This window comes from Pipistrellus hanaki (assembly GCF_964339955.1).
Source record: "Pipistrellus hanaki genome assembly, chromosome: X".
Classification (NCBI taxonomy): Eukaryota; Metazoa; Chordata; class Mammalia; order Chiroptera; family Vespertilionidae; genus Pipistrellus; species Pipistrellus hanaki.
The window spans coordinates 85,274,798-85,302,382 of record NC_140524.1 but is presented as its reverse complement, the minus strand read 5'-3'; the positions used below and the strand labels follow the sequence as shown (position 1 = coordinate 85,302,382).

General features: G+C 36.2%; 1 protein-coding gene across 3 annotated transcripts in view; it reads right to left on the bottom strand.

Moving 5' to 3' along the window:
* Positions 1-27,585, bottom strand: part of DMD (dystrophin) — a 2,141,216-nt gene that overhangs the window by 613,002 nt on the left and 1,500,629 nt on the right. For all 3 annotated transcript variants that reach the window (XM_084869361.1, XM_084869360.1, XM_084869362.1), the window contains one exon: positions 17,916-18,033. In XM_084869361.1, the coding sequence (XP_084725487.1) occupies positions 17,916-18,033 (118 nt within the window). The remainder of the gene's footprint in view (positions 1-17,915; positions 18,034-27,585) is intronic.

The following is a 27,585-nucleotide window of genomic DNA, read 5'->3' as shown; positions in this document are numbered from 1 at the left end:
ACCTGCAGATTCACTTCTGGCAAGATATGTTCCACTATTACTTCAGTAGACAGTCAACACATCATATGAACCTATTTTGTGACAAGCACTGGCCTAGGTTCTGGGGAGCTGATGATGAAATAAAACACAGACACAGTTCCTGCTGTCATGCAGCCAAGTCTCTTTATCCTTCTGTGCTTCCATTTTACTTTGCTTGTACCTAGCATTTATATCTTGTTTTTATATAAAAGTTATTATCTGTACACATCTTTCTCCCCTTTCATTATCAAGCTATTTTACAATAGGAATCATATTTTATTCCACTTTATGTATTGTTCCCCCCAAATGGTCACTAAACAATTATTAAGTTGAGTAATGAGCAATGAATAAATGCATGTATGTATAGAGGGGTAAAAGTCTAAATGAAAAAACTATATTGTTTATAGAAATTTTGTTTATATTTTTTCTATGATATATATTATTCCTAATATTATTGTGATATCTTTACTTTTTCTACTTTATAACAAACACCCTAATAGAGAAGACTATATTATTGCTTTTTTTTTGAAATACTATATAATTCCTTGCTTGATACCTTGAAAACTATAAATACATTTGATAAATAAATCTGTAAATAAAAATGTTAACATATTAAACTGATTTATACCCTTCATATAATTTAAATATTAATGCAAAATCATTAAGTAAGAAGATTAGGTCACATTTAAAATATAAATCAGCTATAGCTTTTGAGGAATGAGGAAAATAATCTTTTACTCCATATTGATTTCTTTGCGTAAATTGGGTCCTTGGAAAATATTTTCAGACTTACATATTAATAAAAGGAAGTCATCAATATCATCAGTTCTGTTTCTTTTTAGGAGTCAATCTGATATGGTAGTCAGTCAGATAGACAAGAGCAGATTAGGAATGATAAGCCAGGTACAGAAAGAAGGTCACCTGGGCAGAAAGCTCTGGATGCCTAGCAACAGGCAGAAATGGGAACACAAGTATTACAGGGTAGGACTTTGCCCCCAGGGTGACCTTTTTTCCCCTAGCAAATGCTGGTCATGGGGTTCGGACCCCTTGACCTTTCATATTGCTGGTCATGGGGTTTGGGATATCCCCTTGACCTTTCCTCCCCTCGAATGTCACTAGTCATGCAGTACAGGAGGAACAAGGGGACCGGAGAATAACCTCATATGATTCCCTCGCGTGACCACTCCTTAAGTATTAAGCCTTCAGGACAATGAGGTTCTGTCCTACATCAAACAATCTTAGGAAGAAAGCCTTGAGTCTGCTTCCCACAGAAACAGAGTTTCCATGAAACTATAGACAATATCTAGGACTCAGCTGTGTTTCAGCTGCAGGTCCAGAAAAGCAGTAAAACCAGACAAAGTGATGCCATGGCCAACATCAAGACCAGATACAATGACTAATGACCTCCTACTCTCTACCAATCAGTAGAAACCATGACCCTGAAAGGACACACCTGTAAAAGCTGATGAATATTCTATTAAGATTCTCTCCTGAGACTTCCCCTAAAATTCCAACATTTGGAAACAGGTAAAATACCTTAAGATGAAGGACCTAGTGTACATTCTCTCTTCTCTCTTCTCTCTTCTTTCTCTCTCTCTCTCTCTCTCTCTCTCTCTCTCTCTCTCTCTCTCTCTCTCTCCCTCCCTCCCTCCCTCCCTCCCTCTCTCTCTCTCTCTCTCTCTCTCTCTCTCTCTCTCTCTCTCTCTCTCTCTCTCTTCTTCTACACTTTTCCCCATCCCCAGGCATGCTGTCTCTGAAGCACACCTGTGCCTTTCCTCTTCTCCTTCTCCCAGGCTCATTTTCTTTGCATTTCTCCTAAGCTCCAAGGGCCCTTGTTCTACCTCTGTAACTTGTTTCCTGAGTCCACACACTCCAGCTTCTTCTATGGCTCGCTTCTACCTCTGTGATTTTCTAAATAAACTTTCACTTGTATTTGAATCTAGAATCTCGATTCTTTCTTAGCCAAACTCAAGGACTGAGGTCTAACATTTATAGCCATTCATTGTTAACAAATCTACATTTAATTTGCTTCTACAGTTTGAAGGTGAAAATTTATTTCATAAGCATTTAATGATGGTTTTCTAGGTACTATTCTTAATCTAGATACTGAAAGGGATGGTGTCTAAATTGCTTACACTTACATGAGAGGAAACTTGTGTTAAGAAAAACAAGCAAAGAAAACAAAAAGAACAGGCCCAAGGCAGAGTCACTTGATCCCAGGACAATAAATAAAGTTAATTGCAGGTTCAGCCCAGCCGAGGAATCAATCTGGAACTTCCTGATTAAAGCTGGGGAGATAATCCAGGCCTGCAAGGGAGGGCAGTTGGGGGTGATCAACCATGCAGGGGAGGGCAGTTAGGGTGAGCAGGCCAGCAGAAGAGGGAAGTTGGGGGCAAACAGGCTGGCAGGGGAGCAGTTAGACATCAATCAGGCTGGCATGGGAGTGGTTAGGGGGTAATCAGGCTGGCAGGCAGAAGCGGTTAGGGGCAATCAGGAAGGCAGGCAGGTGAGTGGTTGGGAGCCAGCAGTCCTGGATTGTGAGAGGGATGTCCAACTGCCCATTTAGGACTGACCCCACCAGGCAGTCTGACATCCTTTGAGGGGTCCCAGATTGGAGAGGGTGCATGGTGGGCTGAAGGACACCCCCTTTCATGCATGAATTTCATGCACCGGGCCTCTAGTATAGTCAATAATTGTTTACCTGAACCAGGCAGTTGTATATGCCAGTCATTTTACTGAATGGCATTTTATATTAGGAATCTGGTCCCTATATTTATAATAAAGACCCATCATCTAATTTCTAGGTCAAAGTCTAGTTAAAGTTAACCTGTTCTGACTAGCCATGCAACTTGTTGGTATATATATTTAGAACCAGGATACAAAAATAATCAAATGTTACAACTTAATCAAAGCATAAATAAGATATTATCAGTACTGCTAAAATAAAGCAGTTCCCAACTGTCTAGCCCAGATTTTAATACTTATGCAAACTATCATGGTCAGTTAGGCTGGATCTTTTAATCTTACAATATATACAACTTATTACCTACCTAATGAAGTGGAAAGCCAGTGAATGTAATGGTTTTTAATGGGCATAGCACATCTTACTGGCTGCCCTGTGTTACTATGTATTCTACTTTGCCTATGGACAAAAGGCTATTTAGTCATACACTGTTTTCTTTATATAACACAAATTCAAATTCCCTTTGTGTTGTAAGTTATAATATGATTTCCTGATGTGAGTTCTCTGAACCCTTTCAACAGACATCATGATCAAAAGAAAAATAAATTTTTATCTAAAAAAAATTAAAGAGAATCCCAATCCAAATGTCTACTTTCAAGATTAGAGGAGGTACTTGAGCTTCTGAAGACTAAAAGCTTTCTATTTATATATATTTTCTTCATTTCCATTTTGCTCAAATCAGCATAGCCTCCGAAGCTAACTGAAGAACATTTCAAATGGCTTAGTAAGTACGTTTTCTGCAAAAATGAGGTATGTGAACTGAAATCAGACCAAGATTCTTTTTAAATCTATTCTGTTAATAAGATATTGTATTAAAATATTATGAATCTCTTGAAATTAAAAACACACTCACCATTCCAAAGTCTAGGTGTGTTTGCTATGATTGTTTGCTTTTTAAGCATGGTGTTTTATTAATCTCTTTAGGCTAATTATTTCTAAGGGTGAGTCATGCTCATGGAGTTGATGATGTCAGCTTGTAGCCTTGCACTATTTTCTAGCTGCTCTGTGAGACACTTCATTCAATCAGTATTTATGGCATGCCTGCTATTTTCAGTATAAAATGTTAGAATTATAGGAATTCAAATATGGAGTAACAATTTGAAGCTTCTAGTTCAGTCAGGGAGATAAACGACATACGAGATAGAGAGAGGAGGGGGTGTGTGTCAGAGAGACATAATAATTGGAATTCGTAACTTCTGGCATTTAGAACTTAAAACTGTGGAAACATAAGAAAGACACCTGTTCCGTCCTCCCCCACATATTTCTCTGCACTACCAGTGGAATGAGGTAACAGAGTCTCCTACTACAAAGATGTTCTTTAAATTTTTAAACATATTTTTTATCTTCCTAAGATGATTTAAATGTGACTTTTCTTAATGTACCAGAATGAGTCTCTCTGAGGATCTTTGAGTCCCATGATTCAATGAACACTCAATATATTTTAATTTATTTCAAATAAACAGTCACAAGTTAGTAAATAATTTATATAAATGTCAGTAGTGTACATAATATTTACATATAAATATAGTCATGAGTATAAAAGTATAAATAAGCATATATATATATATATATATATATATATATATATATGCAAACTTTCAGTAACTGATGCTCAAATGTTGTCTCCTTTCAGCATGGTGTTTGGAAAAGAACACCTATCTAACATTTATTTAGATTTGAAACACTTGATTTAAATCTTGGCTGTAACATTTCTATCTGTGCTATTTTGTGCCATTGTATTAATAACTATGATCCTTGGTTCATTCATTTATTTAATCAGGACACTTTCTACTTTAGGTGATATTGGGAAATTTACTCATATATGTATTAGGATTCTTGGTCTCATTCATATAAAACATAACACATCTCAAGTATTATTATGTATAAAATGAGATATTTTAGAATCTGAGTAATATTTGATTTTGTAAAATGAATAAGTAAAACATTTAACACCCCCATACTATCTGAAATGTTTCATATATCCTGGAGTTCTCTAGGGCATGTTTTCAGTCACTGAACCACCTCGCTACTGAGAATGAAATGTGGGTATTTTTAAAAATATATATTTTATTGATTTTTTAACAGAGAGGAAGAGAGAGGGATAGAGAGTTAGAAACATTGATGAGAGAGAATCATCGATCAGCTGCCTCCCACATACCCCCTACTGGGGATGTGTCCGCAACCAAGGTACATGCCCTTGACCAGAATCGAACCTGGGACCCTTCAGTCTGCAGGCCGACGCTCTATCCACTGAGCCAAACCGATTTCGGCAAAATGTGGGTACTTTATGTACCATTCCAGATGCTAAGAAAAAAATTAATCCCATCCCATATACTGCTATGTGCTCCCTATGATACTACAATATGCCCCTTATGGGCACACCTGCAATGTTTCGCAAGGTACCTAACATTGAGAGACACATAACTTGATGTTCTAAAAATCTGAGTAATTCATAAATCCTACTAATAAATAAGAGAAGTCCCCCTTTTTATATTCCAAAAGAATTATACCTTCCCCTTTTATTAGTTCTAGAACAGATAAGACTAAACCAAATCCTTAATGAGGAGCAGGTAAAGTGCTATTCCTTCAACATGCCAACGAGTGCTTATGTTGTTCATATTACCTTATCTTTCTGCACAATTACACTTGATGTTCACATTTTCAGGTTGATTGCATTTTATCAAGTCACAGCACCATTTTCTGTTTAATTATGGAAAGAGGTGTTTTCCTCTCATTCTTATTCTGTAAATTTGGGACTTAATTTTATCTTTTCAAACATTCTGTTGTTTACTACACATTTTGTGATAACATGTGACTCAGGCTTGTATATGACTGTATTTTTCCTCCCCTCCACCAATTCTGAAACCCATCTGTGGTCCAAGGCAGCAGGTCTATGGCTCCTGAATGAAAGAAAAGTATGAATCCAATGGTCGGGTTTACGGTTTTTATCATCGCCCTACAGACTTTATGTGGAACTCTCAATGGCTTCACTCCTGTGACCCAAAGTTAGACTTACAAGCTAAAAATAAAATAAGGCTCTGCAGTAGCTGGAAACCTTAAAAATAGAATATTCTATATAAATATTTTCTTTATCTTAATTTTAAATAAATATCTTATAGCATTTTATTCATTCATTCAGAAAATCTGGATAGAAAACCTATTTTCCTCCCAAGGCCCTAGACTAGAATTAAAGAGAATCAACACTCTCAGTGAAGACAAATTTCTTGAGCAAGTAATAAAAATTCCCAACCTTCATGTGCCCATATTCTAGATGTGAAAAACACTTACCTTACATCAGGACTCTATCACTGTTGACACTAGAAGACCTCAATAATGAGGATAGCTGGTTGTTATGGACTGAATGTTTGTGTGCTCCACCCCATTCTCATATTGAGACCCTAAGCCTCAATGGATGATATTTGGAGATTGGGTCTTTGGAAAGTAATTAAGTTTGCATGGTGTTTTCAGATGGGAATAACATGATGGAATTGGTGTCCTTTTAAAGAAAAAGATGAAGAGAACAGAGATTTCTCTCTATGTACCATGTAAGGACACAGTGAGGTGACACTCTGCAAGCCAGGAAGGGGGCATTCCCAAGAAACAAAATCTTTTGGCACCTTGATATTGAACTTGCCAACCTCCAGAACTAAGAGAAATAAATGCCTATTGTTTAAGCTACCTAGTCTATGGTACTTTGTTAGAGCAGCCCAAGTTGACTAAGACACTGGTATTTGTGTAGTGATTTGCCATTTGAATGGGGCTTTATCATATGTCATTCTGTTTAGTCCTAACAGCAGTCTGGTATGGGAGGCATCAGGAGCCCAGTTTTACAGATAAAAAGACAAAGGGTCAGAGAGATTAAATTATTTACTAAGGGTTCCACTGTCACTAAAGGGCAGAACCAAGACTTAAACCACGTCTTTCTCATTTTAGGTTCATTGCTTTTAGTACTACATTACTGTTAGAATGACAATTAAAAAAGACACTCTTATGTGTTTGTCTCACTAACATAAAAGAAATAATCATCATTGTTATCATCATCCTATAACCAATTATTTTCTACCTGGATCTTTCTGTTAGGCTTACAAAACTCAAAAAGTCTTCCCAAAACCTATACTGCTCCATGTGGAGCCAGGCTGAACAGGCCTGAGATAACTAAACATGTCCAGAAGGTATGGAAAAGGTCTTAGTGGACGTTGTTCCTTTCGATATGCACATCCAAGAATAAGGGCAGCACACACCAGTCATCTGCCATTTTCAAGGGAAGAACAACCTTGTCGTTTGCTGCAGTGTCTCAATGGAATAAAGCAACATGGGAGTCATGTTTCAGAAAACTTTGGCATAGAGGCTTGATAAATTCTGTGCCAGTCAACTCCAAAATGGTCACCAATGATCCTCACCTCCTGCTGTCCATGCCCTTTTGGCACCTTTCCTTCCCCCACCTCACTGTATCAGGGCTGATCTGTGTGATAAGTAAGTCCCTGAAGAGGTGATAGTATGAATGTTAAATCTAGGTTAAAAAAGGCATAGAGCTCCTGCCTTGTACTCATGTTTCTTAGGAAAGCCAGCCACAGTCATGGGGACATTCACATGGAGAAGCTCATGTAGAGAGGAACCAACTAGACAGCACTACCTCATAAAACATATGAGTGAGCCACTTTGGTAGTGGACCCTCCAGCCCCAGGCAAGCTTTCATATGACTGAAGCTGCAGTTTACCGACTGCAACCTCAAAAAAAATCCCAAGCCTGTAACACTCAATCAAGTCACTCATGGTTTCATGACCTACAAAACCTGTGAGAAATGATATATTATTATTGTTGTTTTAAGTTTTGGGGTGGTTTTTTTGGGCAGGAAAAGGTAACTGCAAATTTCTCTTCCCGACTAAAGTAAAATGAGCCCAGTTTTCTCCTTTGCATGTAGAAAGGTCACAATTTATTCATCTTTCCTGCTTACTTCATAAACACTTCCCTAAAGGCAGGTACAACAGGATAAAGACTGGTGGCAAGCAATTCGTTATGTTGTTTCAAATTATTAATGAAGAACTTTTGGTAAAGAAAGAATGGCAGCTCCAAAATAATCCCAACACTTCCAATATCTGAGGAGAGCTTAGAGAATATTTTAGAAGGCCATGACACATATCTAACCCTTGGCTTAGCTTCATCTAAACTGCATGGTATCACCAGGAGGGAGTCCTAATCTTCTTTATGCTCAGAATCAAAATATAACAGTTATTCAGCTCTACTTGCATTGCCCCATTAGGTCATAAGATAAACATGCTAGCCTAGCTCAGTTGGTTGTTTCTCAGTTGGTTGGAGCATTATCCCATACACGAAAAAGGTTTTGGGCTCAATTTCTGATCAAGGCACATACCTAGGTGGCAGGTGTGAATGGGAGGCAACTGATTGATGTTTCTCACATTAATGTTTCTCTCTCACTTTAAAATCAATAAAAACATATCCTTGAATGAGGATAAAGTAAATGCTAGCCTATGAAAAACTGGAATTTCCCCTGTGTCTTTTGTATGTGTCTTATCAGCTTATTTTGTTAGAACGCGATATTCATTATATTTCTTAATTACTATCTTTATTCTATCATAACAAAACAATCATTTTCATTAATTGGTTTATTTAATAGTTATATCCATTATTTTGGTTTTAAAGTAGATGAGTAGAACATTTGCTAATCCACATCTTTCCCTTAAAAGAAACAAAATGAAAACATAAGAGATTTGTAGTAAGGACTATTTATGTTGATAATTGTAGCTATGTCACTTTGAATAAAGTAAATTTTTCTTATTACACACTCACATGAAAAATTAACACTTGAATATAATCATGACAGCTAATTTAGATGTTAAATCTCATTCAAATATGACTTGACTTAATCTTCTTATATAATTAAAGAGTGATATACATTATATCAGAATTATTTCATGATATATATTTAGTGCTAATTTAACAAAACATAAGTAAAATTCTATAAAGAAAAAAATCTAAATTTATTTTTGTAGGTAATTTTTAAATGTACAAGTTATAATTACTCTGATGGAGCTCTGAAATTCATTATGATTTTAAAGATCATTTATATTATTTCATGTATATTTCCAGGTACTATATTAACTGGATGCTATTAAAATATAAAAAAGTGTGAAATTTATATCTGAAGAAACACACTATGAACCTCACTGTGATGGCTACTTTTATGTGTCAACTTGGCTAGAAAATGAGGCTATGTTGTTTAGTACTGCTGTAGATGTTGTAAAGGTATGTCTAAGATGTGATTAACATTTAAGATGGTAGACTTTGAGTAAAGCAGATTAGCCTCCATAATGTGAGTGTACCTCATATAATCAGTTGAACATCTCAAGATGGAAAACTGAGACCCCATGGAAAATAGTATGCAGTTACATCAAAAAAAAAAATAGAATTGCTTTATGACCCAGCAATTCCATTTCTGGAATTTATCCAAAGAAACCGAAACCACTGATTCAAAAGAATTATGTACACCTATGCTCACTGCAGCATATTTACATTAGCCAAGATATGAAAGCAGCCCAAGTGTTCATCAGTAGATGAGTGGATAAAAAAGCTGGGTACATTTACACAATGGAATACTACTTGGCAATAAAAAAGAAGGAAATCTTATCTTTTGCAAAGGCAAGGATGGACCTGGAGAACATTATGCTCAGTGAAATAAGCCAGTTAGAGAAAGACAAGTGCCATATGATTTCACTCATATGTGGACTCTAATGAACAAAATATACTAAGAAGCAAAATAGAGACTCATAGATAGAGAACAGGCTGACAGTTGTCAGGTCTGGGGTTATGGGGCTGGGTGGGGGATAGAGGGATTGAACAAAAAGGAAAAAAAGAAAAAAAAACCTCATGAACAGGGACAACAGTGTGGTGATTGCTGGGAGGATGTAAAAGAGGGTATAGGGGGAGTAAATGGTGATGGAAGTAGACTTGACTTGGAGTGGTGAACACACAATACAGTACACAGATAATGTGTTATGGAATTGTGCACCTGATAATTTTGTTACCTACTGTCACCCTTATAAATTCAATAAAAAGGAAAAAAACAACAATAAAATAATAAGGTCCCCAAAAGAGGAAAGAATTCTGCCTTCAGACTACCTTTGGACTCAAGACTGCAGCATCAATTGTTCCCTGATTATAATTCTAGCCTGCCCTGAAGATTTCAGAATTGCAAGTCCCTTACAACTACATGAGCCAATTTCTTAAAAATCTTCTCTCTCTCTCTCTCTCTCTCTCTCTCTCTCTCTCTCTCTCTCTGTCTCTCTCTCTCTCTCTCTCATATATCTATATATCTATATGTTTATATCTAATATAGACAGTCATATACCACTTAACAATGGGGATATGCTATGAGAAATGCACTATTATGTGACTTTGTCATTGTACAGACATCATAGAGGGTACTTACACAAATGTAGATGGTATAGAGATTTGGTGAACACATAATATATGACATTGCTGCTAGCATAACATGACATACCATTTTATAGTAAACTTCTTTATAAATAGAAAGAGTATACTCTAGAGTAACAATAAAAAGTATAATATTGTAAATATATAAACTATTACATAGTTTATCACCATTATCAAGTATTATATACTGTAGTTAGTTGCATGCACTATACTTTTATATAATGGTCAGCTAAATGGTCAGCATCACCACAAACATGTGACTAGTGTGTTATTCTACAAATTACAATGATTATGATGTCATTAGACAATAGGCAGTTTTCAGCCCATTGTAATTGTACAGGATCACAGTTGTATATGCAGTCCATTGTTGACCAAAACGTGTTTATGCAGCATCCTACCTAATAAAAGAGAAACATGCAAATTGACCATACCTTTGCTAAGCCCACAAGCCACACCCACCAGCCAATCAGGGTGAGTATGCAAATTAACCCAACCAAGATGGCAGTTAATTTGCATATCCAGGACAGAGCAAAGATGGAAGACAGCATAGAAAGAAGCCAAGAGCTGCAGAAGGGAGCCAAGCAAGCAAGCAGGGCTGTGGAGAAGGGAAGAAAGAAAGAGGGGCGGGGAAAAGGGAGGGAAGCAGGCAGGGCAGCAACCATAGCAGAAAGCCCTATTGCCGGAATCTTCCTACAACAGGCCACTAATATGACTATAAATGTAAGTGGAAAATACTGAGTAATAAATTTTTTAATTTTGTAGTAGGATCAGATAAGTGATATTTTGTTTAATCTTTGACCTACTATCAAGGTCCACTGCACCAAAATTTAATTTTTTAGTTTCTTTTTTGAAAGAAAAATGTATTTTGTGACTTTTATTTTTCCTCATTGTCTATCAAAGATAAAGGATATTTACTTATTCTTTTAATAAAATACAATTCATTTTATTTTTCAATTATTAAATGTGGGTCTGCTGAACACTTTTATAACTCTAAGGTACACTGTGTTGTCTTGATGATATCTGTATCTATATTTGGAAATATTTTGCTATTTCATCATTACTCAAATTATCTTAAGTATGCAACAATTATTACTAAATGAAAAAGTAATGGAATTGTTTAGAAGGATGATACAATAATGGAAAAATATCTTCATCCTTTAGTTTTATCATTACATTGCCCAAAACATTGCATCATATTTAAAGATATAAAATAATACTGGAAACACCATTTTTGGAGTCTGCTTTTAGTTTTCATTGAACACAGTTGAATATTCTTTCCATTTTATTCTCATAATGTCAAGTATAAGAAAATTGCTAGAGGAAGACAATTCACAATTATTAGACATAATGGAAGATAAATGCAAAGAGACAGAAACCAGTATTTTGAACTCTAATGATGATGGTGAATTGATCATATGGGTGAAATCTTAGACTGTGAGTCTTCAAATGATAATAACCTAGATGAATTTTCCCCAAACATAAGGGTTGATGTGCTAACAATATATTTCTAAGGATAGAGAAAATATGGTATTTTAATCTAGTCAGTTATTTAACAGGAAGTACTTCATCACTTAATATTTTCCTTGAAGAACTTAAACCACATGTTTTTGCTAAAATGATGTGGAACACTAAGCATTTATGATGTTTGTGCACCAAACTTGATTTGATACATAGAAGTTCATTGTATTTAATTCTTACTAAAATTTCTAATAAAGTTGTTTTTTCCTATCTCTTTATTCTTACTCTGCGAAGTAGTTGAAAAATAACTTAAACATATAAAAATAAACAGCAAATGGGTTCATTAAACCTACATGGCAAATGGCAATGACTATTTGTCCTAGAATAATGAGGGTTGAGTCAGAAATCTGATATATATAAGTACAGCAGTCTTTTAACTCTCAGCTAAAGGGTTTCTGCACCTCCTTATTATATTCAAGTATCACTATGAATGAGGAAGAAACTTACTAGACTGGTTGCACAGAAGATACAGGAAAAATATAGTACAATCCTATGCACCAGTGATTCTCAACCTTTCTAATGCCGTGACACTTTAATACAGTTTTTCATGTTGTGGTGACCCCCAACCATAACATTATTTTTGTTGCTACTTCATAACTGTAATTTTGCTACTGTTATGAATCATAATGTAAATATCTGTGTTTTCACAACCCACAGGTTGAGAACCGCTGCTGTAGAGCTTAAGACCATTGGAAAACACAGATATTTACATTATGATTCATAACAGTAACAAAGTTACAGTTGTGAAGTAGCAACAAAAATAATGTTATGGTTGGGGGTCACTACAACATGAGGAACTGTATTAAAGGGTCACAGCATGAGAAAGGTTGAGAACCACTGCTATACACTCATTGTTCATTGTGTGTCTGTCTAAATGTATCTATACCGAAACCGGTTTGGCTCAGTGGATAGAGCGTTGGTCTGCGGACTGAAAGGTCCCAGGTTCGATTCCGGTCAAGGGCATGTACATTGGTTGCGGGCACATCCCCATAGGGGGTATGCAGGAGGCAGCTGGTCGATGTTTCTCTCTCATCGACGTTTCTAGCTCTCTATCTCTCTCCCTTCCTCTCTGTGGAAAATAAATATAATATACTAAAAAAAATTAAAAAAAATAAATGTATCTATATTGTAAGTTGCCACTGGGAAGAGTAGTGCTAATTTTTCTTATGTTTCTTAAATGTAAGCCACATTCCAGTCGCTTCCTCATGTTTATTTTTCTTTTCAATTGGCACCCTGTCTGTGCAAAGTCATCTACTCTAGGTAGCTTCCCAATTTGTGTGGAGGTAACTTTACTCCAGAAATTTTACTTGTGTTTTCAACCAATTCTCATTATGGTCACTGGCTGTACCTTAAGCACATTTAATCATGCATAATCAACTCCTTGTACTGAATTTGTCTCTGGTTATATCACTATCTCCAAAATCACTGAATGTCAAAATCTTCAGAGGTAAGCTCTCTCTTTGATCTTCAATTCCATACTTCCAGTCAATGTCCAAATCATGTTAATGCTAACTCCAACACATACTTAATTTAGTTCTTTCTTTTCTCTCCACTGCTATCGTTCTAGCTTAGCTTTCTTGCCTCCTAAATGGTCTCACTGACTCCATTTATTCCATGTCCCCCAAAACCAAAATTCTCTCTCTCTCTCTCTCTCTCTCTCTCTCTCTCTCTCTCTCTCTCTCTCTCTCTGTCTCCCTCCCTCCCTCCCTCCCTCCCTCCCTCCCTCTCCTACAAATATATCCATCATACGAATACTAACCTAAATCTAATTATGTATCTTCCTGCCATCCTTTTCTGAAATATCCTTCCTTATCCAGCCTCTTTCTGCTTTTTAAAACCTTATTTATGACCATATTAAATTTAAACAACTCCTGAAAGCATTCTAGGACCCCCTCTTTCAGAGTCAATCTCCCCCTCCTCTTGCTCTCAACTTTTTGTTATACTGATCTACTGAAGTACCTATCCTAGACTACTTTGCTCGAATATACTTGTGAAAAACATTTTATTTTGTGTTTTATGGCAAAAACTGAATCTTATTCTTCCTGATATTTCCTCCATCACCTCTGATATTAACTAGCACAGAGTAAACATTAAACTGTTTACTGAACTGAATTCTTTGGTTGCCATCTGCATTCTGGTAGATGCAAATTTTGAGAGCTGCTTATATTTATAACAGGTTGACAGTAAGTACTAGATGTCAAAAAAAGGAAATTTATAAGTGGTTGACTCCATTTATTCTAAAATAAGCAACTCTCTAATAGGGGAACCAAAACCAGGAATGGTTGACACATTTAAGCAAGCAAAGAATTGAAGGAAAATGAGCTGTCTGAACATCAGAAACAACATGGAGAACTTCTCATTTGAATGCATTTAAAATGAATCTTACTTTCTCATCGAGATTATTACATTATTTCCATCAACATAATCACCTAAAAACAACAGATACCATGGAAATAGTTTGTACAGTGAAATGTGTTGCCATTTCATAGACCCATTACTTGAGATAGTAGCATAGCTATTACTAGTATAGAGGAATTACTTTTTGCTAGACTTTTATCTTGACAGAATGTAATAACCATGTATAGATTTTTCCAACTGTTCAAAGTTATGAACTGGAATTTACCGAGGAGGGGAAAATGTTGCAATATAATATTATACACTTATTGAATACTTTTCTTTATTTAGCTGATTCCTTTTTAAGTATTCTAAAAGTTTCAGGGCAGTAAAAAAGGAGTACTGACATCTTCAAATAAGAAAATACAATTTTATGAGCAAGTATTTTATTTCTGCTCATTCCCCAAAACCTAAATCTATATTTAAAATTATATTTTGAACATGATTTAAACTCTATGAGTATTGAATTTCTATCTTATTTCATAGATTTCAAATGGAGAGATAAACCAAAGCATAGCAGGGCTGCAAATGCCATTGTTTAGATAAGCATATCTTGTCAGAATTATCCTGGTACCAGCACTAGAGGCTCCAGGCATATCTTGAATTAAGATTCTGTCTTAGGCTCTTAATAAGCAACATGACATGTCTCAGCAAACACTGCTTTTTAAAAAATGCACTTAGGACCATTTGTATTGGAATCTTCCCTCTGTGCTGCAAATATTTATAAAGATATTTATTCCTAAAAGACAAAAAGCTCAGAAAAGCAGAACTATTCATATCACTAGATATTAGCAGAAAGATACAAACCTATGCTATAGTCACTCAATTCTAATTCACATCATAAAGAATTAAATACAATATCAAAAAAAGATTGCAAAGAAAATAAAAAATGTTTACACAATGTTGAATGGATACTGCAAAATAAATTAGTGTTACTTTCTTCTTAGGGAAAAAGTGGTTGTTTTTCATTGGTAAAATAACAAATGGCTTTCTATACACTTATATTAGGGGCCCAGTGCACAAATTCATGCACCTTGAAAGAAACTGTGGGCCACGAGGCTGTGGTGGGCACAGGGGCAGGTCTTGGCCCACCATCTCTGCCCCCGCCCGGCCCCTCCTACTGCAGCCCTTAGTTCCCTGTCTGCTGGCAGCCCTGCTCCTGCCGCCACCCCAACGCACTGAGGGCATAGAACGATTGGGGCTGGTGCCAGCAGCAGTGTGAGCCGCAGCTGCTACCTGATTGTCCCTTAGGAGCAGGAGCAGGTAGAGAAGCCCTGAGGGGTGATTGGGCCAGCAGCCACTGCTTACACCCATTTATGGCACCAAGAGATCAGGGCCAGTTCTGGGCACCTGTAGTGGGTGCAAGTGGCGGCTCTGGTGCCAGCAGTGAGTGCAAGTTAGGCTGACGCTGGCAGCAGGTGTGAGTGCCAGGTGGGACTGCGGTGTGCAGGAGCAAATAATTTTTAGTAACCACCAGAGGCTTGCCCCAATGACAGTGACCTGCACCTTGCATTAGTCTGGCGCTCCTGCTCACCTGCTCCACCATCCCACCATGGCCGACACCTGCCATATTCCATGCTCTGCTGCCTGCTGCCAACACCTGCCATGTTCTGTGCATGCCCCCTGGTGGTCAGCACACATCATAGCAAACAGTTGTTTAGTGGTGCCATTGTTTGGCTGTTCTGCTGTTCAGTCTATTTGCAAATTAGGGTTTTATACAAATAGATCAGTGGTTGGCGAACTCATTAGTCAACAGAGCCAAATATCAATAGTACAGCAATTGAAATTTCTTTTGAGAGCCAAATTTTTTTAACTTAAACTTCTTCTAACTCCACTTATTCAAAATAGATTCGCCCAGGCCATGGTATTTTGTGGAAGAGCCACACTCTAGAGGCCAAATAGCCACATGTGGCTCGAAAGCTGCAGTTTGCCTGCCATGGATATAGATGATTCAATTTGTAGACATCTTTGTCAAATACGGACATATTTCTCAGGTAAGAAACAGATTGCTTAACTGTGTAACTGTAATAGGAATTCAGACTCATAGTAAGATATACTTTTTTGGGACCAGTGTGTTGCAAGCTGGTGGATAAGCTTCATGATTCTAGTTTGAAGGAGGAACACTCTTCTCCATCAATTGAACAGCTATCTATGTTGGTCATAAAAAGGTAATTTTTCTCTTATCTTGCTGGTTATAGAAATTCTACCCTGTAACTTACATGGAACTATAGAACTTAAGTGCATTCTTCCTGTTCAAATTAGCTGTGGAAGAGACTGACTAGTTCCTTACCAAACTAGTTGTTCTTCTTCTTGGGTTTGACATTGGACAATTTTTCTTGCTTCTCTTGATGTGGCTATTTAACAAGGTTCAGCGAATACACTATGAATAGAATTATTGTGTACTTCCAAGCCTGAATTATAATAAATTACTGTAATACCCATTCCTCCTCTGCCCATTAAATGCATAGGACTCTGATGTTTTGGATGCAAAAGCTGGAGGGAACATGGGTCCTTGAAAGACTGCATAGAAAGCTGCTTACTTTGGACTGATACAGGAGCTTACCTGCTACAGTTGCTAGCACTACCAAACTAATACATTAGCATATATCCAAATCCACTGTTTAAGCAACTATAGAGTTAAAATGTCAAAATCAAGAAATGTCTATTTTAATTAACAATCACTGCCACTGAAAGAGGAAATATCTTTAGGAAATGAATAAAAACATACATAATTGCAGATCGAAAGAGTATTTAATCCTAGTACTAGTGATTGAGGTCATTGAGAAAAACAACAAAACAAGATGGGAAGTGGTAGGCAAGGAGGAACATAGATTTACAAGTCACAAAGAGATATTTGCAAATTCTAAGCTCTATTATTTGCTTATTTTGTAAGCTTGAGCAATTTGATTAACTTTTCTCAGAAACTTTTTCCTACCTCTAAAATGGGGATTATGAAATTTAGCTCACAGGATTTTGCAAGGATATCTCTCTCTCTCTCTCTCTCTCTCTCTCTCTCTCTCTCTCTCTCTCTCTCTCTCTCTCACACACACACACACACACACACACACACACACACACCACATACAGACTGCTACTTAGAAGGTAGCTAGGCATTGGCTTCCACTTCCTGAGGGAAATGTTGACAAAACAGAATGTAGATGATAAAACTACAGAGCAGCAAATTCTTGGTTTTTGAGTTTCAAAAGCCTAGGCCTGTTCTAAGACCCCTACTATTCTTTCAAACCCTCTTCCTGATCCCATGCAGAGTCGTTTTGGGCCTTAAACAGCTTCCCAAAGTTGCCACCCACCCCATAAGGAGAAGCACAGCGATTTCTTATATTGCACAATGAGTATATCAAAGTCACAAAGAGCCCTACATATCTGAAAGGGCCACAGCAGATGGGAAAAAAAATATGGTCCAGGAAGCAACTGCCTACTTGGACCAACAACCAATACTGCGAGGGAGAGATTGGCATCTCCATGGGCACCACCCCTGATACATCTATGATGATGGCTGAGCAGCAAATGTTCTGTCACACCAGCTTTCCCACCACTCCACACTTTGCAACTGTGTAAGTCTGCATTGACCAAGCTTATATGTCCTCTATTCCATGAAATTATATTGTTACTGAAAGATAACACTATAGACTGAAAATCTTAGTATACTAGTTATAATTTACAACTTTTGGCACTCTTTTTATAAATGTGATGAAGGCACATGAAATTAAATCATTATTGAAACTTTTTACATTATCTTTCCTTAAGTTTCACTGCCTGTTAAAAGACTTACTTCGATCAGTAATGATTGTTCTAGCCTCTTGATTGCTGGTCTTGTTTTTCAAATTCTGGGCAGCAGTAATAAGTTCTTCCAACTGGGGGCGCCTCTGTTCCAAATCCTGCAGCGTGGCCTAAAGGAACAAATAGACCTTAATATTGAGGTTCTACAGCCTTGTACATTCCTTTGATGTGATATAAAGTAAAGTGTGATTTTCAAACCAACCAAAGCACTTTTTAGAAATAAAAAAGATGTTACTAGATATAAATCCCTAACATGTAAAGCTTTATAGAGAAAAATTTAGCAAGAAATGTATTACATTCTTATATACTAAAAAATATTTCAAATGAAATCTTGATTATAGATTTAGTTCACTCCTTAAGAGCTTAGACAGTCATCCAGAGTACCTAGTTTTACTCAATCCATTATATGAGTGCCATGAGTAAAAATGTAATTTTGAATTATGACAATGTATTTAAGAGAGAGATAGTTATTTATACTTGCAGTTTAATTCTGCACAGTGTAAAAATTAAGGTGTATATGTGAGAAACAGAACAAAGCACAGAAGTGATTTAAAAGATATAACTTATTTAATATCTTTTTACCTGAGTTTATTCACCTACAAAATGACATGATATAAGTGAGCTATATCTTTCTCAAAGTTTCTATCTATTACCTCTGTTATCTTACTCTCTTTACATAAAGGACCAAAAACCCAATGATATTTGCAAAGAAGTTTGGGGACAAAAGATATAGCCCTTGTTCTAAAACTTCATATATGTTATTTTGGAAGTATAATGAATATTTGCTGTTAGCTTGTAACCACTATGTGACAGATGTTTTGCACACATTTTCTCACTTTTATTTTCCTAATAATTACATTAATAACCAAGCCAGAATTCTTTATGGTTTTAAACTCAATACTCTTCCTATCACCATGTGAGGTTGATGAAAGTGAAAAGATAAAATGTGATGCATAGTAATGTTTGTGAACTAAATTATCTACTATATTCTTTGACTGCTGCTGATTGTCTAAGGATTTTATTAATAGTTTTCAGAAAGGCCAACTATTGATCGTTCTGTAGTATTTCTTTGATGAAGAGATAGAAAGATGGGTCTTATGATTTAAGCTCGATTGCTTTTAGGAGTATTAAAATCAATGGGAAGAACTTATCAAAACATCACACATCTATTTTGAGAATTTCCCCCTCTCTGTATTGAAAAATTGGAGGGGGCTAACTTTTAACAAATTTTCCACATTAGTAAGCTGTGATTGCTCGGAAGAAAAATCCAATTTTCAGGTTTCTAACTTTTATGTTTTCTTTACACAAAAGGGTGTTTGAATTATGGAACAAATTGCCAAATATAGCTATTGAAGTAAGTGGCATAAGTCAGTTGGAGTGTACTGAACGATTTTAAAAGTAGGATCCATAGAGTAGTAGATAGATTTTATGAAATAAGATGTTTTCCAGGGTTAAAATATTAAACTCTGGTCATCTGTGACAGCAAGCTGCAAAGGTACTTTGGAATTTCCAACTCTTAAATGTTTAATACATTAGATAGATTTTAAAAAAAGATGTATGTAGAAACCTCATATAAAGTCAAATCTTCCCTTCAAATTTAACAAAGAACTCTAAATACCCATAGCTAACAAAAAATATAAATTCATTCATTTATTAACTCACTCTTTCATTTTATAAATGTCAAGTGCTAGGCACTCTTCTAGGTGTTACGGGCATAGTAATGACCAAAATTCTTATGTACACTTTGTGTAATTTAAATGAAAATTTATGTTTTTGATACCTGGAAATTTTTGTATGATAAAGATTATCTTTGTTATTTTTTATTTAATATTAATTCACTCTGAGACAATCAGGCTATTCTTTGCTTCTCACTTCTGGATACATGTGGGCTATATACTTGTTTCTTCTTTTAGGTGACTGAGTTTGTTTAAGAAGTATGTTGTAGAAGTAACTTATCAACTTTAATCTTAACCTTACCAGGCTCTAAATATTAAACCTGACCACAGTGAATAGCTTTTACTGCTGAATTAGCAAGCATGTCAATTTAGTCTTAAAACAAGTCATTTTCCTCTCTAATGAACAAAGTAGGTTTCAAAGTATTGTGAAACCTGTTCTCTAGGTGATTCTCTAATTCTGCTGACAGACACATGCATTGTTAGCACCTGAGAAGATTATTAATGACATCCTTTGAAGCAGCCTCCTTAAAAATTTGAGAATCACAACTGCAATAAACCTATGCTTTTCTAAAGTATTTAAAAATGAAATCATAACTCTTTATACTGCTCTTTGGTCAACACATACAAACATCCATTTCAAAAAGGAAGTGGTACAATAATAAACACTGTATATTGCTATAGAATTTATAACACATTAACATACACTCATTAAACAGTTGTTTCTCAGCAGAGCAGAATGGGAATTTTCTCCTCTGATTTTCCCACCCAGAAACAAAGGGAAGGATTTTAATATGGCATACATTCAAGTATTGTTTTCATTAAGGTATTATTTAAAAAATGCCTGAAAGACCTTCATGCTAATGAACAGAACAGATCCATTCATTGAGAGGAAACATTTTCTTTTTATTCAGTTTTCTTTTTTAGTGCATTCTATTTATTTGCTATTACATTTTTTTTACTTGACAGTTGTATAATCCCATAATTTATCAAATACAGTGACTTTCATCTCTCTTCATTGAGCCACCCACAGATGGAGTACTTTAGATATAAAGATTATTCAAACTACCTACCTCCCAAATATCCATCTATGAAATTCTGTTCTCTGTCTCCAATCCAGAGGTTATTGTCTCAAAACCAATGTTTCATCTCCCATCTTCATCATCATATGACCTCTAGTGCTCTTCTATTTTTTTAGCTTTAGTTACCTCTATTTATCATGCTAAACAAGTAGAATGCTAATCATACTGATTTATTTTTATGATATGAGCCCAGATATTCATTAAATATATAATTTAAGTGAACAAAAACTAAAAGCATCACATGCTTAACTGCATCTAAGCATGAAAATTGAGCATGTCTAAATGGATTCTATCATTCTGGAAGAAGCAAACACAAGAGAAGAAAGGAATCAATCTAAGGAATCATAAGCCAGCTACTGGACTTTACTAAAGACAGCTTACCCCTTGGAGATGAGAATTCATCATGGATTCCACTAACTGAGCAAAGATGGAAGGGGAAAAAAAAAACAACTTAAAAAACAAAATGAATCTGAAGTCATTAATCCTACTTAGTCCCCCCAGGGTTGAGGGAAGTGGTTATAAATAGCAATCCTATGAAAAAGAGAGTTAAACAATGAAGCCATACATACTATAAGTAGGTCATTTTAGGTTCCTAGAAAGAATTAAACTTTATTATTGTATTTGTTAAAATAGAATTTTAACTAAATAGTCAAATAGAAAACTCTGGATGTTTAGTTGAATATTAAATATTTAGATGCTTAAGAAAAAACCTTAACAACTAACTCCTTGTAGTTTTAATATGTTTCCATAAAAATCAACTATCTTTACATAGTTACACATGCAACAAAAGCCTATATTGAATTTCAGTTGTTGCCATTATCAGGAAATAAACATGAATTAACATTGCATAAACAAACATGTAATGTAAAAATGTAGACCTTATTACTCTTTTATTTACAACTTTAACAACATGGAAGACTGACAAGGTGAAATAGTTGATAGAGCCACTTTATATATATAAGAAAGAAAATGAGCACTTAAGTTAGGAAGGTCTTATATTGTAGCCTTTCTAGTAACTGAAAGAGTTTTACCTATGAGGATGCTAATAATCTGTCTAGCTTTTAACTGCCTCACTGAGCACCTTAATTCTGGCTTCTATTCTTGCATTTAGCTGCTTCTCTTAGATTGGTCAAATCCAAAGTTATCTTTATGGTCTCTACTTCCTCATTTTCATTTACATTTTAAATTGGCTTGGATATTTCTTGCTTGGCATAATTTTTCTACTTCTCTGAATGTTCTACCAGCATTTCTGTTGATAATCTGGTCTAATAAAAGGGTAATATGCAAATTGACTGTCACTCCAACACACAAGATGGCTGCCCCCAGGTGGACATAAGATGGGCTCCACAAGATGGCCAGCAGGGGAGGGCAGTTGTGGGTGATCAGGCCAGCAGTAGAGGGCAGTTGGGAGGGAACAGGCCTGCAGGGAGGGCAGGTGGGGGTGATCAGGCCTGTAGGGGAGGACAGTTAGGGGTGACAGGGCTGGCAGAGGAGGGCATTTGGGGGCACCAGACTTGCAGGAGAGGACAGTTGGGAGGGACAAGGCCTGTAAGAGAGGGCAGTTGGGGGGGAACAAGGCTAGCAGAGGAGGGCAGTTAGGGGTGACCAGGCTGGCAAAGGGGGGTAGTTAGGGGTTACTGGGCCAGCAGGGGAGGGCAGTTAGGGGTGACCAGACCTACAGGGGACGGTAGTTGGGGATGACCATGTCAGCAGGAGAGGACAGGGGCAATCAGGCTGGCAGGGGAGCAGTTAGGTGTCAATCATTTTGGCAGGGGAGTGGTTAGTGGATGATCAGGTTGGTAGGTAGAAGAGGTTGGAGCAATCAGTCAGGCAGGCAGGCAAGTGGTTGGGAGCCAGCAGTCCTGGATTGTGAGAGGGATGTCTGACTGCCCATTTAGGCCCGATCCCACTCGGGCCTAAATGGGCAGTCGGACATCCCTTGAATGGTCCCAGATGAAAGAAGGTGCAAGTTGGGCTGTGGGACACCCCCCCCCCCCCCCCAATGCATGAGTTTCGTGCACTGGGCCTCTAGTTTCTTCATAAAAACCTTCTATGTCCTTCATCCATTAAAAATACTTTTTAACATGAATTTTATTCTTATGTAATTTAAAAATTATAGAAAATCTGCAAGAGTGGTCAAAGAATCCCACATACCCTTCACCTACATTCACCAGTTTTTAAATTTTGCCACATTTATCACTTATCATTCTCTTATTGTCTCTGTGTGTATATATAAAATACCTGTATATGTAATGCTATACATATTGACAAATAAAAAATGCATAAAAATGTATACAACTTGATGTTTTGATTTTTATATACATTGTGAAATGATCACTACAAACCAGTTAACATATCCAAATAAAATAAGTGATATAATTGTTTCCCCTTACATATATTTTAGCAGAAAGGGAAAACTGAAGTTATTTTACAATATACATATTTTGGAATTATTCCTGCTCAAATTTTTTATTTTTTATTTATTGTTCTATCTTGAATAACATCATTTTAGAATTATTCTAACTTCAACAGGTCAAAGTAAATTTTCTTTTGTCTAATCAGAGTATCTTGACAACAAACTGAATTATAAGTGAACCAAATTAATAAAATGGAGGTTATATTATATGACATGAGTAGTGAAATATAACTGAGGATATTAATTATCTATATTATCTTTCCTGATACAGATCATCCTGATTTTGCATCCTAAATGTTGTCCAAAGTCTTTAGAAATCCCAGATAGAGCTGATAGGTAATTGAGCACTGATCTATCAAATGGGAAGAAATATTTATTGGCGGTATTCTATGCACCATACACTATAGTAGGGAAGGTGGCTTGTGGCATGTTAAAGCCTTCTCAATGAATTCAATGAACTTCCAAAGCAATTGATGAAGATGACCTTCAGGCTTGCCCATGCATACGCACACATGCAGTTAGCCAATAACAGAAGATAATGTGTAAATGACAAATGTAATAGTCTATAGACTGCAGTCTCTATGCTAATGAGATTCTGAAGAATGGAATTTTAATATGAGCATTCTCAAGGGAAATGCCATAAAGGACTAGAAATCTGAACTATAACTTGGAGGAGGAACAGAGTTGATAATGGCCCAGCAATGAGAAAGAAGGGTTTCTGGGACACAGATTGAGCTTAACCCACTGTAGGGAGGTCTGAGTACACTAGAGTGCTTAGGAAACAGTGAGGAGGGCAGCTCTGTAGTGAAGAAAATTATAATGACTGTGATCAAGTTGGGAAGGCAGACTGGGGCTCTGAATATCAGATGAATGGATAAGAATATTCTGTTGAAGACAATAGGGAATCATTGGAGGTTTTAGAACAGAGGAATGCTCCAGTAAAAGTGGCATTTTAAAAATACTAATCTTGCTCATTTGCATCCAAAGTTATTTAGAAGAAAGGGCTGGAAAACTAAACTGCAATAATCAAAGAAAAACATCATATATCCCTTTTTTGATTAAATTTGCTGGCATGAAAACATGCAAAAACATTTTTAATTTAATCTCACACATTCTTTTATTTCAGGAGAAAATAACTCCACTGCATAAGAATAAAATAATTTTAACCCCATTGGTTATAAAAATAAAATGTGTCCAGAGAATTATTAAATATATATTCTGGCCCCATTTGTAATATATTAAATTGGGTGGGGTAGAGAGGAATTTTGTTTTTAATTATGGAAAAAAGTGAACATTCAGAATATTTTGCTAAATCCTTACATTTCTGCTCTAAAAAGGTGACATAAATTTTCAGAGTATGAGAGAGAACTGAGATAACTCTAGAAATATAACTTCAAAGATTATTATCAGGGGTGATAAGAATTATCAATATATTAGAAAGCCATATTTTGTGAATCTTTCAATGAACTTTTATAGCTTCTATTGCATTACACCTGTGGTATTTTCTTTGGGAAATTGGTCTTGAAATAGTACTGCTGTTTCCAGGAAAAGATGAGGCTGGTTGTTATTTAACAAGGACTGTACTAACACCGTCAAGAATAAAAAATGAAAGCAAACTAAAGGTTATGCTAAAAATGCATTCAACCTTTTCATGTTTTCAAAACACTTTAGATATGTCACTTACTTAAGTACTGAGACAAGAACCTTGGTTTTTATTGCCAACTGCAGTCATTAATAAACTGAGGCAGAGTAAGAGATCTTTTTGTTCAGTGACACTACCTCTACAAGGCAAGTAGAGTGGAGAAATAAACGATTATCTAGAGGCGATTAAATTCATGTACACAATCAATTGGTATAATTCAAGCCCCCAAATGCTCTTTTCCTGTTTTCAAATAGTAGATGTTAAGACTTGAGTTATCAAAATAATTGGCACAGCTGTTCAATTCATGTTGCATATAGAGAGATAGGATCAGGCTCGGTTTATTCATCTGTAAAAATGAAGATAATTACATGTACATCAACCAGTCTTGGGGAGATTAAAGCCATAAATCAATGTATAAGAATCAAATACCTTAGGCAAAAATTAGTCATATAGAGCTAGTTCAAGATTCTTTTTGTTGTTGCTGTTAATTCTCTCCCACGGCTATTTTTTCATTGATATTTAGGAGTGTAAGAGAGGGGGAAAGGCAGAGAGAAACATAGATGTGAAATAAACACATCAATTGGTTGCCTCCTGCATAAGCCCTGACCAGAGCCCGGGTTGGGTAGGAGTCTGCCACCAAGGTATGAGCCCTTGACCGGAATCGAACCCAGGACCCTCTGGTCCATAGGGCACTGCTCTATCCACTAAGCCATACCAGCTAGGGCTCAAGATTCTTTATAGAAACAGCAATTGAGGAATATGTTATTTAGAATGTGTTTAATCCATCAAGACTCAACCAAGTCTGAGGGCTAAGAGTGAAGCCAACATATGGTTAGTAAACAATCATGTGCTCATGCTAAGGCATGATCTCTTCATTGTTTTGAGACTTCTTTGAGTTTTACAAGCAAGTGTAAAATGAGAGAGAGAGAGAGAGAGAGAGAGAGAAAGAGAGAGAGAGAGAGAGAGAGAGAGAGAGAAAAGAGAGACTGACCATGCAGGCACCCCTGTATGTATGTATTCACACAGGGGTGACAATATCTGAATACAGAAGAGAGGCATGCACAAATCTATACCATCCTTTTACATCAAAATGGTGTAATGTGTACCATTTGGACATACATATAAGGGAAATAAAGCTTAACAATTGGGCCTCATGCTTAAAAGTAGACAACATTCTTTGCATATTCTCAGATATTGACATTAATCTATTTCTTCTCAGAAATCATATGACTGGAGAAACTAAAAATCTGCCTTTGGTCGCCATGTGTTTAAGCCTTGGCTTAGCTGTGAATCATTTGCGAAGATCATTTCTTGGTAGGTGAGTAAAGTTGCTATTATGGAGTGTTAATACACTTGAAGTGAAGTGTTGCTAGGGGTAGGAGGTGTTAGACATTGATCAGGAGCTTGAGAGATGAGGTATTTATTTATGCTGTTGTAAGAGGAAACTTTCTATAATAAAAATTATTCTGCTTCTCTGTCAAAAATAGTATTTTATGATATAGAAGTTCTCTTAAATAAATAAATAACAGACTGTTATTGGCAGATATAAACATTACAATATTAGATAGAATATAGTTTTCTAAAGGAGCAGATAAGCCTTTAACTCAATTGGAACTCGCAGTATGACAGCTTTTAAAGCAGTGAACACATTATGTGGGGAAAATCTCATATGCTTTTCAATTCTCAAGACTGTACTGGCTGGTTATTTATTTATTTATTTATTTATTTATTTATTTAATTGAATCCATTGGAATGACATTGGTTAATACAATAATATACGTGTTCGATTCTAGCATATGTCACCTGTATATTGTATTGTGAGTTCACCACATCAAGTCAAGACTCCATCCATCAGTATTTATCCTCCACTTACCCTCAGCTACCTCCCCTCCAACCCCTTTTCACTCTGGTAATCACCATGCTGTTGTCTGTATCTAGGAGTTGTTTTTCTTAATATCTCCACCTTTTTCCCCCCCAGCCCCTCAACCCCTCTCCCTTCTGACATCTGTCAGTTTCTTCTCTGTATCTATGAGTCTGTTTCCATTTTGCTTATTTTGTTCATTAGATTCCACATATAAGTAAAATTATATTGTATTTGTCTTTCTCAGTGGATTATTTCACTTAGCATAATACTCTCCAGGCCCATTCATGCTGTCGCAAAGGGTATAATTTCCTTTTTTTTTTTTTTTAAGCTGAGTAGTATTCCATTGTGTACCACAGCTTTTTTATTCACTCATCGACTGGTGGACACATGGGCTGCTTCCAGATCTTGGCTATTGTAAATAACACTGCAATGAACATAATGTGCATATATTCTTTTGAATTAGTGTTTCAGGTTTCTTCAGATACACTCCCAGAAGCGAAATTGCTGGGACAGAAAGTAGTTACATTTTTAATTTTTTGAGGGAACACCATACTACTTTCTACAGTGACTACATGAATCTGCACTCCCACCAACAGGGCAGGAGGGTTCCCTTTCCTCCACATCCTGGCCAACACTTGTTGTTTGTTGATTTATTGATGATAGCTACTTTGACAGGAGTAAGGTGATATATCATGATTAAAATTTGCATTTCTTTGATGATTAGTGATGTTGAGCATCTTTTCATATGTCTATTGGCCATCTGTATGTTCTCTTTGGAGCAGTGTCCATTCAGGTCCTTTTCCCATTTTTTAATTGGATTGTCTTCCTAGTATTGAATCTTAAAAGTTCTTTATAAATGTGGATATTAACATTTTTATCAGAGGTATGATTAGCGAATATGTTCTCCTATTCTATGAGTTGTCTTTTCATTTAGTTGATGCTTTCCTTTGCTGTGAAAATACTTTTAGTTTGATGTAGTCCCATT